Raw genomic sequence first — 14,397 nt, forward strand, 5'->3', positions numbered from 1 at the left:
CCCTCAGCAGCAGCGGCGCCGCGTTAAGATTGTTCCCAGCGGCCGCCGTAGTGTGGGGGCGTTGCTGCCGCCAGGCTCCGTGCGCGTGCGCGCGGCCACCCCTCTCCCCCCTCCAAGATGGCGGCGCCCAGCGCGGAGGAGGCGGGTGGTTTCGCGGCCTGGCTGGCGGGGCGGCTGGAGGCGCTGGGGCTGGACCGCGCCGTGTACAGCGCCTACATCCAGGGGCTGCTCCGCGAGGAGGAGAGCGACGAGGAGAGGCTGGAGGCGCTGCGCGGCGTGCTGGCCGCCTGCCTGGTGAGGGCGGCGCTAGGCCGCGCCGGGGAGCGGGGAAGGCGGCGGCGGCGGCGGGAGGAATCGGCTGGGCCGGCCGCGCCGCGCTGCTGCTGCCGGGGACGAGTCCGGGGCCTCCCCGGGCTGGCGGCTGCTCTTTCTGGGGAGATCAGCGTGGAAAAGGGGCAGGAGGTAGCTGCAGGCGCTGACTTGTAGGGATGCACACGCTTCCACATGGCTTCTGTCCTCCAGGAGGCCTTTTTTGTGCTGCCGATACTGCTGGGTAGGCAGATAATCGAGTTTCTCTCACTGCCCATGTTCAGCTGTGTTTCTGTTCCGCTCCCCTCAGAGAGACACATACCTTTATGATGGCTAAGTCCAGCCGTGGCAAAGCTTGGCTGCTTGTTTGGAAGAGGAGGGTTTTTTGTGCTGAGGGTTTTCAGCTTAGTGTGTGAGTTGGGTGACTGCCTGTCAGTCCAAAGTGTGCTTTAAGAGCTGGTTCTTAACACCAAAACCCTTTAAAATGGCTATGTCAGATGGTTACGGTGTTCTCTTAGCAGGTCTCGTTTGTTGCCGTATCTCCAAGGAGTCCGTCATTTGAATCAGGCTGGAGTTAGTAAGTGAGGGAGATGCTAAACTTGGTGCCAGCCTTGCTTGGCTAAGAGGCCAGAGCTTTCAGTGATGAGCAGTGTTCGTCTCCTCTCACAGACTTTTAGGAAAGAAAGTTATAAGAGAACAAAAAAGACTTTCTTTCTGAGCGTCAGCCATTTTGGGGGCTGTGTGATTTTTTTTTTAACTTCATTTGAAGTTTCAAATGTTAAACAGTAAATACGTACCAATGTTAAGGAACAGTCTGTTCATTGGCTATCACCGATTTCCTCCCAACCTGGCAGTCTGGGAGCATAAAACTCAAAAGGACAAGCTTAGTCATTATATTTTTTTTTAATTTTCACAGGCAACTCTGTCATATAATTCCTTCCATTAAGTAAATGCATGCCATTTTAGAGCGTTTTTTCCTAATGCACAGAACATCTCTTCCTCGCCTTCCATCGTCACTTCTCCAGCCTTGGGCAGCAGCAGTGTTTGTGAGAGGTGTGAGTGATTTTCTGAAAGAAGTACAATTGTGCTGCTATGGCTGCGTGCCTTCAGTAATAGAAAGTGGGGGGAGAAATGAACAGTTAATCCTACTATAGCGGGGCACGTTATGTTGTGATATTTTCCATCTTTATTGCTTACTTCTCTTTTGCTGCCGTCAACGCAATTTTTGAAAACTCCCGTGCAGTTTTCATGTTTATCTAGTTTGGGGCTGTTCTTAATCCCATGCTTGCAGCACGACAATCCTGTTCTCTCCGTTTTCTTTTTCATGTCACTGTTGACTCTCTTGTACTGACTTTGCTTCATGTGCAGTTTCTAACTCAAGTTGATTTCCTGACAATTTCTGTAAAATGTTGAATCGTAGGATATGTTTTTTTTTTTCTTTTCTGATCTGTGATTTTTTTCTTTATTTGTAGCTGTTACTTATTTTTGGTATTGATACTGAAATAATCTTTCATCCACTTTATTCTCTTTGTTCTATATACAAATTTCAGGTCACTTTTTTTTTTCTTGACAACCTTGTCTGAAAGAAACTCCAGGCTACCTCTTTACTCGTGTCCCCATTTCCTCAGTCCCAACAGTTTCACTCAAGTTAGTTACCTGAGTAATTTAAACCTGTTGTTTCAAATCAAGAAACTTAGAATCAAGATCTCTTTCTGTTCTTCTATTTAAACCAAGCAGACTTCAGATCACTTGGTCCAAGTGTATTTTCATTCTTCTCTGTGTTTACTAACTTCTAAAATAACATCGTTTCTTATTTGCTTAGGGAGCATTTCATGGAAAACATTTGCCTGTCACATCCACAGCTATCTGAACTTTACCAGTGTTAGTAGTTAATGCTGGGTTGTTCTACAGTCTTGTACATGGGAAGTGAGTGTCGCGTAGTCACAGCAATCACTGAGTGTTGTATTAGAGGTCTCTATCCAGATTGCTGCGAGACAAAAGGGTTATACAACAAACATCCTGCACTACGTGACAGAACTTCTCTTTGCGTTCTTCTTTGAAGGTTTAGTTTTATCTAGGCTGCCACATCATGATTCTTTTCTGTTGCTTCATTCATGTCCACTCATACACTGCCATCCTGACCTTCTGTTTCTTCCTTTCTGAACATGAGGACTCTTCAGCTTCAAAGTTGTGTTAATGTTTCTTAGTTTGGTCATGTTTCTAGGGTCATCAGAACATCTGATTTTTGTATTCTTCTTTGTTAATAGATCCACCTACATTGATATACCAATACTTGATTTGTTTCTTGTTGCTCAAACCCTGCTTTGAGAGTTCAGGTCTCCCTGTCGTTGGTGTTAGTCTTCTGCGTTTCATTTTTCTTCCTACTTATTGCTGTTCCTTTATCATCGCTTACCTGATTTTCTTCTTCCTGCATGATGATACCAAGCATACAAGATAGTATCTTTCCCAATCTTTTCTACTAGCTTAAGGTTACTAACCATTTTGCCAGCCTTGATTCCAGTGCTCTAGCACTTGGCGGAATCTGTCCATCCAGGAGAGTCGTTTTACTATGAATGTTTCTAGCAGTTAAATATCTTCGTGTCTTCCTTGTCCTTGAACAATGTTGATTTTTATTGTGTTTTTGTAACTTAACCCTGTTTCTGTAAAGGCTGGAAGGGTTCCTCTATCACTTTAAGTTGCGTTTCTTTGCACATCATCTTCATGGTCTTCTGCTCAGCCAGCTCACGTTCCTGTGAGGATCTCGGTGTGTCATCTCCCAGCAGGAACATGGTCAGCGGGTTCTTCCAAATCCACCTCTCTTATACTTGATCTTAGCAACCAGTACATCATTCTGTCATCTGCATATACCCTGAAAGCATGTTGACATCTTAAAATGGAGTGTGATATTGGTGTGAATCACAAACGCTTCTTGCTTTTGTTATTTTTTTCTGTTTGCAGATCACTTCCTTGCTCATAGCCTTGAGTATTCTGCATGTTTGTCCTTGTGATGTCTTTGACCTAATGCAGGGACCTCATTCTGATGTATGTCTGGTCCGGTGCTGTGTTTGAGATCTCAGTGCTCAGCAGCCTTGGGTAATGGTCTTGCTGTCTGTCTGTTCTCCTGTCACCCACCTATTATGTGGAGAAGTTTGTGCATAGGTATTGTAGACTGGGGATGGCACAATTTTACTCCGTGGAGTAATTTTGTTGGAGCAAAAGGTGGAGAGATGTGATAATTCCTTATCTCCTTGTCTGTTCCATATTTATGGAAAACTCAACCTTTTTTTTTCCTGTCCTCCATGCAGAAGAGCTTTGCTCTGCTGGATCAGTAGTGTTTTCAGTGACTGTGCTAGAATTTGAAAGTGATTTTTAGGTACCTAGTGCCCACATGTTCAAGATGAGCATTGTGAACTTCACAGACTTCTCGTTAAAGAGAGACCTAGGCAGGTTTGGTGGGCTTGTGTCCCAATTACTGAATGCCTAGCTGTAAAAAGTGAGGATTGGCACAGACAGTTCAGGCTGGGTTATTATGCGTCTGTGTAAGTAATATTTTTTTTTCTAAACAGAGGTTGTAATGTTGCTTCCTGCTTCTCAGGCAAAGGCAGAATGGGCAGTTGTCATGGGTGGTAAAACAACCCTAGTAAGAGGTGACTGTTGCTTTGCTGCCTAATTTGTCCCTGCTGAAGTCTAGTGCTGCTGACCAAGGGGTGGAAGATTACTGCAAGGAGTTGCACATGGTGTCTGGATCTGGCCTGAACCACTAGCCATGAAGAGCTGCAATGTGCTGGGCAGACCTGCAAATGTACAGAGGAAAGGGATGTTTCATAACCTGGGTTGGCTCGTACCTGAGGTGTCCCTGATTAGCTCGTTTCCATTTGGTATTAACTCTCCTTGAGCCTGTTTGTCCTGTGCTTCTCTGCTGCTGTTTTTTCCCTAATGGATTTACTGTTGTGTGAGCTAGTGCTAATGAGCACGTTACACATGTACACCTTTCAAGTCAGCTGCAACTCTTCAAAACACTTTTCCCCTTTATTAGGATCATGTTTCTTGCCTGGATTCAGCTTCAGTTACCTGAACTTCTCAGATACTGAGCTAATCTCTTAGAAACGCTGTGACCACAGGAGCTGAAACGTGGTTGAGTTGTGTGTCATCTGCCCACTGCTGGGATTTAAATTACAGTGTTGGTCGGTTCACTAAGAAGCCGCATGTAGATACTGTGGAGAGACTTAGTCATACCGGAGCTCCACAAGCGATGGGGTCTGGTGGCGGGTCTGTTGCTAATGGCATGCATTTTCTTTCTTCCTGTGGTTTAAGTTCTTCCTGAGTAATGACTAACAACTTGAATACATTCCTCTGCTTTAGATAGGTCAATGGGGACAAGAATATTTATCTTTTATCTGCTGCTGAGCTAAATCTGCTGATCTAGCAACACCAACCAAAGTGGTTTCAGTTCTGTGCTGGCCCTGACCCGTGTTTTGTTCAGTCTGATACATTACCTTGAGTTAGATTGGCTTGGAGGTGGCCTTTGACTGGCTTCTCTGCAGCCTTGCTCAAGAAGAGGTGTGATACTGGGCAGTAGTTGGCTAGAGTTAAGATACCTTGGTTACCTTTCTTCAACGTTGTTTTATGTAGACAGCCTGCCTCTTTAAAACCAGCATGTATCGTTAGAGCTGTGTTATGTGCAAAAATAAAATGTCAGGGCAATAGAGCATCTCCTGGTATAGTGCAGAGCTGTTGGATGGCTACCTTGACGTCTTGTGTTCACATTTGTGTAGTGATCGAGGCTATATATAGTTTTGAGCTATGTAAACAAGTAAGTGCATCTGATGACTTGTATTGTCCTGCTGCCTCAATTAATAAGAGTCTTATGTATGCATTTAATAAGTAGATTTCATGGAAAAGCTTTATCTCTTGGGTTTACTGCCTGATGCTCAGCTTCTTTGCAGCTGGTGCTTTTTGTATCTGATTCATGCTTGTTTAAAGCAGACTGACTTTGTTCTAAGATTGAGAAGTCTCTTTTCCCTTACTAGGAAGAAGATCTCTTAAACGATGTTTGCAGGGAAGTAGTCGAGAAGTGGTCTGAATCTCAGATTGTTGACGCCAAAGAGAAAAAAGAAGGTAGTGTCACTGCTTGGAGTGTCTTTCCATGTGGTATGAGAACTTTGCAGGGCCTTACTGGAATGAGAACTGTGTGTTCATCCTGCCAGGAGTTAAAACCCATGTTGCTAATGTGTTTGCAGATCTGACTTGCTTCTCGTTGCCGTTGCTGCTTATTTACGTTTTTTTGTCTTAAAATTTGAAGTGAGGTCGAATAGTTTCACTTCTGGCTTTCGCTAGCATTCTGCTACTCCTTTGAGTTTATAATCCTGCAGAGGAAAAAGTTTAATTTTTTTCTGCAGAATTTTTAAATTTTCCTTTTATATTAAAAAAAAAGGACGGCATCTCCATTAAATGATGTAGCTATGGCAGCTAGGTCTCTGATGGTAGATGCAGTTATAACGGTATAAAATGTGTACAGTGCTTCTGTTTGTACTAGTTTGGGAAGCGAGTACTTTTATGCCACTACAGCTGCACCTACAGAGAGCCACTGTGCAGCCCCTTGTGCTTACGCTCACCGCAGGAGAAGGTCCCAGGACACATCAGGAAAGCATCCTTATTTTTCTCTTTCCAAATCTTCTCTTAAACCTGTCCTTTTTTTCCAATAAATGTTTGGGGGGGGGGGTAGAGGGAACTTTCAGGCTGCTGCTGCTGCTATACTAATGCTGCTACTTCCACAATAACTTCCATAATCCTGTTTCTTTCTTTGTATCCTGTCTGAATTCATCCCTTGTCTTCACCTGTTGGCTCTGGAGCAAAGACCCCCTTCTTGTTCATTAAGGGAAGCTTTTTCTGGTCAGCGAGGAGAGCTCTTGAATGCAATGAAATCATATGCTGAAAGATTTTGCTGGTTCAACTGATAATCATCTAACCGTATGGGACCTAATTGTAGACCCATGTTGGTGACAATGTACATCCCATTTGGCTAAATCTGTTTTTTGTTTGCTTTGCATTTTTGTTGTTGTTGTTGATTCTTGTCACTGAGTGATGGTATTCCAGAAGGAGTTCTCCACAGTGAGCCCTTACTAATGACACTTGCATTTATACAGTACTTTTCTTGTCTAAATCGCAAAGCATTTCACAAATGTTGGTGTCACTTAATTCCCCATTATAGATGGGACAGCTGAACTACATGGCAGCTAAGTGGCTTTCCCTGAGAATTCATTGAAGTACTCTACCCTTTGCCTAACCTTGCCTTTGGCCAGAGACAGGAAGAAGTTTTGCTGTTCTTTATATTAAATAAAATAAATCTTTCTTTTAGGAATGAGTGATTGGAATTGCTGGAGTTGCTGCTGGACTCCTCCAGCTCGTAAACCAAGGGTTTTTCTTGTTAGTCCCAGAAGGAAGGTAGCAATATATATCCTTGTATTTATGTTGTTACTGCTGTAAGGATTTAATTACTTCACTATGATTCCATAAAAGAATAAATCCCCATTGAAGTCAATAGCTACTTGTTCTAACTCCTTGAAAATGTATATTGGGTGTTAGCTCTTGGTAGGAAAGTGTATGAAAGAAAAATCTTGGAGGGAATCTTTTAACTTTTAAATTAGGCATAAAATCTAAGCCTTATGAAAACCTGACCTTACCAAAGAGGCCCTTGTGTATTGAAAACAAAATCATAACAATAAGTTATCAATCAGCTAAACAAATATTATTTGGTGTCAAAAACAAAATGTCATTTTAAGAAATAGGCAGTAGAACTTAATGTTAAAAGGTAAATCAACTGTTTCACTAGGTAGGTGGAAAAGATGGAGTATTAAAACCATGTTAAATTGAAATTCTGAAAATTCAAAGTACTAATCAGTGTAACAGTGCAATTAAACGTACTCAGTATTTTTAACTGGATGAGAATGCATAAAATGAATTTTCCTCAGCTGGAATCTTACTAAAGTATACATTAGTTACGAAATTTCCCTTACTCCAGGAAAAACAGCATCTGATCCAGGCAGACAGCGTGAGGGAATTCCTGCCTGTGAGGAGAAGGTGGTGTGTCACTTCAGATGCTCTGCTGATCTGAACCACCTCCTCGGCGGCTGGTGGCTTGGGCCAGGAGCTGCGGCTCTGCTGTAACTCCTGCTCTCTCGAGCCGCAGATTGAATGTCTCTGGGGACTGCAGATGTGTGAGTCTGCGAGGTCTTCAGTGCCGCATTTGCAGGGACGGACTGATGCTCTTGACTCTTCTCCTTGGCAGATGAGATCCAAGCGATTGCCAGCATGATGGAGAAGCAGGCCAAGATTGTAGTGAAACCAAAGGAGGTGTCTCAGGAAGAGAAGCAAAGGAAAGCTGCCCTCCTGGCCCAGTATGCTAACGTGACAGATGAGGAGGAATATCCTTTTCCTGACCGAGTCAAGACTCACTGCTTTAAAGGAAGATGTTTTATTAAGAATCTTCTGAAGTGCCTTTTCAGTTTTGCAGTAGGTGGTGGGAAGGATTGGAGGGACTTACTGATCTTTTTTTTTCCACAGTGAAATAACTTCCATGCGAAAAAAAAGCTTAGAAGCTCCTAGTTTATGAAGTGCCATGTTCCTCCACCATTTCCAGACTCTCCACCAGTATGTGCTTGGCTGTGTCTAGGGTTTGTCCAGTCTGGCCATATTGCAGTGGATGAATGTATCACTTCTACTATGCCAGTAACACCCTGTGCGTGGTAGTTCAACATACTGAATTTATCTCTTGCTTTCTGCCAAGGGATCTGTTGAAAAGATCTTTAAAGATGGCACATATAAAGTGGGAGAGTTTAAAATTACCTCTATATAGTGCTGAAGAACAGACTCTTTGGAGATCAAAGTTGAGTAAGAGGAAGTTTTACCTTGCACTTGAGCAGACAGAAGAGTTGAATAGTGAGTTTTATGCTTGCTTGGGCCTTGGTTGTCTGTATCTGTTTTTAATTTTTTTTCCCTGTGGCTTAGCAGAATGGTTATTTGCTATGTTTTGAGCTAAGCATGATGGTACAGAGACATGAGTTCATTATTGATGCCCAGATTTCCTTAATTGTCTCACCGGAGAGGATGAACAGGATGGATCCACTGCAACAGCAATAAATATTGGATCAGAAAAATGTATCCTTTAAAATCTCAATCACTTGGGCTTTTCTAGAAGGAAAGCAGCTTCCATGGTGAGTTTCCCATCCTTTCTTCTCCATGTTGGTGCTCAGTGTCTCTTCAGTGCTATACTCTAGGCTGGGTCATTCATTTTTTCCACATAGCCTGACCTTACTCGTAGTGAAAATTAGAGGTTCATCTGCTTTCCTGCTCTCCTTCAACCCTGTCACTTTCTTTCTTTCTCTTTTTTTCTTCCTTCCTTCCTTTCTTCCTTCTTTTACTCCCTGCAGAGCTTCGCAGAACATGGTGCTACTATGGATAATTCTAAAACATCAGCTTAATACCAAGTGACTCTGGAGAAGCAAATCATGTCAGGAATTACTAAAAATGCGATAGAAATAAAATTACCACAAAAATATGTCAGGCCATAGTGTGTGTGAACTCTGATGAACAAGGACCAATCATCTCAGGATTTTGTAAACACAGTAGCTTGGGTCATTCCTCAAACTCACCAGCTGACAGGTTTAAGATGGAAACAGTTTTTTGTCACAGGACATAAATAAAATTTGGAACCTAAATTGTTCTCGTCCCTAAATTACTGATAGGAGGAAGAGTCAGATGGGGAGACACCTGCTCTTCCCAAAGCATTTATCGCTCGCCATTACGGGAGAGAGGATGTCAGATTGTGGCGATCTTTGGTGTGAGCTGGCTCATCCGTTGCCATGTCTGCAGCCTTCCTACATGGTGAGCAGGATGGGTAGAGCTGTGCGAGACGATATTGTCCGTGCGATGCTGTTTCTGTTACAGTAAACCTACTGAGGCACTCACTGTGTAGAGCGTGAAGGTATCATCTTGAGATGAGAGCCCGCTGTGGCTCAGTGTGGTCACGTACAGGAGGGTGCCGTGTTGCCTGTCGCAGGCACGCGTGTGCTGCTGGTCGAAGTCATCTTAGTCTAGCTAGTGGGGTGCATTGCAGCAACTGGCTGTCAGCTTCTGATCCCTGTGGTGTGGCAGCTCTCATCAGGATGGTGCAGCCTTGTAGCATTGCTGGTGTGCAGGGTTTCTCTTCTCTGCAGAGCTCCTTGGAAGTTAAAGGAGCACTTGGGATGTGTTGGAGGCGAATTATTGCTAGGCTTTAGAGGCAGAACTCTGCCTTGCTCAGGGCAAGCTTGGGTCCTTCAAGATAGAGCCATCGGCAGGGGGCAGGAGACCTTCTGATGTTACCACTGATAGATGTGGCCAAGAAAGCCACACTAATGAGCTGTAATCAGTGCACAGGAATTGGAGGGGGGAGAAATGGGACAGAGCTGACGGAGTAGCTGCCTTTTCCCTTCGCCTGCGAAGGCCGTGCTCTTTTAGCAGCTCTAAGATGCCACACAGCACTGAGTGCTGCCCCTTTGGAAAGCAGATGGGATAAAGCAATCTGTGTGTGCTAAATCCACCCTCTAGTTTACAGGCCCCAGAAATCACCAAAAAGGGGAAGCTGTGTGTGTTCAGACAGAGCACGTTGTCTGTCCTTAACTCACAACCAGCTTTGTTCCGAAACACTAATGTGGAGGATGTCTTGAATGCCAGGAAACTGGAGCGGGAGCTGCTGCGAGATGAGTTCCAGAAGAAAAAAGAGCAAGACAAACTCCAGCGAGAGAAAGATAAGCTTGCCAAGCAAGAGCGGAAGGAAAAGGAGAAGAAAAGGACACAAAAAGGAGAACGGAAGCGATAGCTGTGGTTCCTCAGCTGGACTCTGAAAGGATAATATTAATTATGAATATGGTGTGTGTTTAAAAAGCAACAGAAATTCTGGGCACCTGGCTGGTGAGTGGTTCTTTGGAAGTGTTTCCTCTTACATTTACATAGCAAAAAAGAAATTTCCAACACCTCTTAAACTCCAGATGTGCCATGTGCTTGTGGTGTCAAATGTCCCAGTCAGTTATTGTGGCCAATGTGACCAAAGAATGGTGAAGTGAATATGTCTGTGTTCAAAGTGATCAATCTTACTTCTAACCACTTCAAGCAAAGCAAAATAAGAGGTAGGAAAGGGCTTCCAAAGTGGCTGCGTCCTCACGCTGGCCTAGGATTTGCAGCAATGGCATGTTACAATTTGAGAATAGAGCAAAGCCCTTTTCTGACATGTAATTAAGGACGTGCTGCTACAGGGTGGATGTGAATTTACACTAGCCTTGGAAAATGTATTTGCAAATATGTTTATATACGCTGCCAAGAACAATGCTGTGTTTTTCTTCTGACTGATTTGAAAGAGTAGGGTTTGGCTCTGACGTTGGCAACGGTAAATGCTGTTTACAGCGATGGAAAGGAAATCTTATGAAATATATATGAGTTCTAGCTATGAGACTGCTTCACCCACAGGCCCTTGGTTAGGGAAATGCCACAGTAATTTGAATATCAGATAGAGCAGTAGCAAATTGGTCAAGTCCTAACGCTGTCTTACGGCTTGATTCTGGTAATGGTGCTCCCCGATGTGGAAGAACATCGGCTGTTATTCCTACAGTAGTTGCCAGGGCAAATGCTTTAACGCCGGCTCGGTGCTGAACAGCTGGGGCTGTAACTGATTTGGATGCATTGGGTTTACAAGCAGCTCCACCTCTCACCTGGCACAGCTGCTTGTAGGAGCTGTCCTAGCAGGGCGAAAGCAACAGGGTTGTCTTCTTCTTGCCCGTGGAAGGGCTCGTTCCTTGTGATTTTCAGCCTCCTTCCTGAAAGTCTCACCTGCTTCTGGAAAGGAGAACACTTAACTTCTGCGAACTGCACTTAAAGGAAGACGTGCAAGCGCTTCAGGGAGCGCAGGAGGAACCGGTGTGCCCCATCCACCTGCTGCCTTGTGCTCTGGCCACTGTATCAGTCTTGGAAGACTCATCTTTGATGACGGGCAGCTCCTGACCAGCTGCTGATGGTAACTGTCCTTATCACCTGCTTTCAGCACGAGTCTGATTAAGGGTTAATGCATCCTGTTTAATTGCTGCAAGTGTGAATAACTGCTTTATCTTTGGACTTGAATAATAAACCTGGTTGGCCAAGAAGTGGTGTTTCTGTGTCTGAGTAAGCGTCGCGGTTAACGGTTGTGGGGTCTGATGCAGTATACGCCTGCAGAGACTCTCCTGCAGATCCTGCATCCCGTTTCTATTGCACTGCAGAAACATTTCAGAGGTCTGGTGTGCTGGTGTCGTGGAGCTGTTGCTCTTCTGTTCACGCCTGTTTTCCTGAGCCTGTGCTGCTGCCTTTCACCTCTTCCCTATGTCCCCGTAGAGAACAAAGTGGCCCTGTAGATGGCCAGTGCTGCTTCTGGGCCAGGCTTATGCTCAGGCCTTGACCCTCTTCCCAGTCCCGAGCATCGCGGTGGATCCTAGCTGCAGTGTTTCTTTTGAGGGCGCTTCCCTTGCGTGCAGGCCCACAGCCGGATGGAGAGGCGAGGTGGGGTATCCTGAGTCCCAGAGCACTTTGTCCCACAACTTCCTTTGCAAACCCCCTAGATCCGACTAAGAGCACTAAGCAGTGGCTCTGCAACTGCACCTGAAGCAGCCTTAGCCACACTCCGCTTTTAGGAAGCTGCCAGTTCTCCCAGTGCGTTTTAACGCTCCCACTATTGCTTGCACCTCAGTTGCTTATAGCAGCAACAGCCTTACTGGCAGCAGCCAGCAGGTGGTAGAAGCCTCTTTTTCCCCCGTTCCTAAGCCGAGCAACAAGAGCCCCGCAGCGCTGTGCTGAAGTACCACAAACCTCTACATCTGTGTGGACGCCGGCAGCACGCACCCAAGAGCTACGAAAGGCCCCGTTTTCCTGACAGGGAAACAGAAACTAATGTTCAGCCTCACGTTATTAAGGAGGCAGCTGGGAGCTGGCACGGGACAGTCCACACCTAGACAGCGGCAGCCTGCCAGGGCAGCTTGACCAGCTCTTGGCGTTGGAAACCCCAAAGCAGTGCGGTCCCGCAGGAACCCAGGAGGACGTGACTCAACAGCACCCGAAGAATTTAGCCCCCCCCTGCCCTCGGCGGTATGAGTCCACTTTCCTGCAGTTAATGCTTCCTGGGCTGTGATGTTACAGGCCTTGCCTTAAACCGCACAGCAGCTATTACTGGGTGTCAATAAATATTACTATTGATTAAGTGCCCGGACAGGACATTGTCTTTGGAGAGCCAGACATTTATGCACATTAATATTGAGGAATGCATTACTGCAGACCCGTGGGTTGCTGTTACTGAAGTTCTTAGTCTAACAGCTTAAAGAGAATAAAAGTGTTACTTCGTTTTCCTCGTCCTGGCATCAGTGCCAACAAATTGAAAAGGCAGGAAAACTCCAGCTGTGCTCGGAAGATTTCTATTGCACATACTGAAATTTCTGAATTAGCTTTTCCTGGTAGCACACAGTTTGTAATTAACAAGACAAACTTAAGGGGAAAAGAAGATCCACCACCTTGGATTCATTACACTGATACAATTTTGCCCTTGTTTGTCTAGAGCAAAGTTACAGTAATTTCCTATTGTAGGATCAAGAGAGTAATTTCAATGTCAACGCTGCTTGCTTTGCACTTCTTTTAACTTATTTCAGTAATGAACTGAAAATTTCAATCTTGGTTAACAGAGAATGTTTTAGGAATGGAGACTATGGAGACAAATGCAGAACAAATGCTTTTCAACAGAAGTTAATTTATTTCTTACCAGACAGACTAAATTCAGTATTGTTTTTAACACTAACATGTCCTAGGTTTAACTTAACAAATCTTAATGCTGTGACTTGTGCTATGAAGATGTACTTTGTTCTCCTGCCCCAATAAATTCACTCTGGCAGTATTTTTGGTCATATCAGTGATCAAAATGGTTACTTAAGTTTCTCCTGCATTCTCATTCAGTTTCTTTCTCACATCATCTAATGACAATTTATGTGGTGTGATTACACCTTTTGCACATCAGGATTTCTAGAAGTAGGAAGAACACAGACATTTAAAATATCAATGTATCTAAGCAAGGATAGTTGAATAAATTTAATCCACACATTATAGTTAAACTCGATGCTAGAATTGTTAAAACCCTGTTATCTCCTGAGCCACATAATATCAACATTTCATATCAATAAGTTATTTATATTCAGTACAAAGATATTGAGATAAGATATGCAGATAAACCCCAAGCGTTAATAGCTGTCGGAAATACAGGTGCGAACTAATAAATGTAAAATATGACAACCAAATCTCAAACCAAACTAGTGAAAGAGTAACTTTAAAAAAATCTAAATCTCATAACTTTGTGATACCCTCTTTTCAAATTTTAAAGTGAAGGCATTAAAAACAATACTCATTATTTCAGCTGCTGCACAGCTTTTTAAGGTTAATATTGTGTGCATGTCATATTTTGATTATCTTTAAATACTTTAAAACAGAGGTCTTTTTTTTTCCCAAGAGCATGCCCAAATGATTTGAACGTATTTACTAAATTGTATGGTTTCACAACAGCAATTTTATAATATCACTAATTTAGTAGAACCTGGTGCATTTCCTTTCATAAACTTGGATTCTAAAAATCTCAAATTCATAAATATTAGTATTTTAAATATTTAATTTTACATGAATATTGGGTATTTCTAGCATTGTTTTCCTCCTGTTTCCAGGTATTAGTTTGATAAGGAAGATACTTTTACATCACAATCTTGTCTGATACTAGACTGTATGGTACATTAGATTACAGTCTTTTAAGAATCATTATTTTAAAACCTACTTACTAAAACAAACCTAAAAGAACTTATCAGAAGAGCTTTATACCAGGGCCCAGCTACATAAGTGAAATAATATTTTGGCTGTCAATTGTTTAATTAGTCTCATTATTTTTCAAATTAACTTTCATCAGTTAGGCCTTACAATAAACTGGCATTGTAAAGCCTAACTGACATTATGTAGTAACAGTTTAAGTAGAACCTGAGAGCCCTTAAAACAAATTCAACT

General features: G+C 43.5%; 1 protein-coding gene across 1 annotated transcript; it reads left to right on the forward strand.

Moving 5' to 3' along the window:
• The first annotated feature begins 78 nt into the window (after positions 1 to 78).
• Positions 79 to 11,483, forward strand: CCDC43 (coiled-coil domain containing 43). The gene is made up of 5 exons (XM_062595886.1): positions 79 to 294; positions 5,340 to 5,427; positions 7,598 to 7,733; positions 8,408 to 8,466; positions 9,981 to 11,483. The coding sequence occupies exons 1-5, from the start codon at positions 118 to 120 to the stop codon at positions 10,166 to 10,168; spliced, it is 648 nt and encodes a 215-aa protein (XP_062451870.1). The 5' UTR covers positions 79 to 117; the 3' UTR covers positions 10,169 to 11,483.
• The last annotated feature ends 2,914 nt before the right edge of the window (positions 11,484 to 14,397 follow it).

This window comes from Rhea pennata, chromosome 26, assembly GCF_028389875.1.
Source record: "Rhea pennata isolate bPtePen1 chromosome 26, bPtePen1.pri, whole genome shotgun sequence".
Lineage (NCBI taxonomy): Eukaryota > Metazoa > Chordata > Aves > Rheiformes > Rheidae > Rhea > Rhea pennata.

What these genes read in the sequence shown, in the direction of transcription:
- CCDC43 (XM_062595886.1), top strand. Translation starts at nt 118, where the DNA reads ATGGCGGCGCCCAGCGCGGAGGAGGCGGGTGGTTTCGCGGCCTGGCTG. An exon ending in CGCCAAAGAGAAAAAAGAAG is followed by an intron (nt 5,428 to 7,597) that starts GTAGTGTCACTG and finishes TCTCCTTGGCAG; the next exon opens with ATGAGATCCAAGCGATTGCC. An exon ending in AACGTGACAGATGAGGAGGA is followed by an intron (nt 7,734 to 8,407) that starts ATATCCTTTTCC and finishes TAATTGTCTCAC; the next exon opens with CGGAGAGGATGAACAGGATG.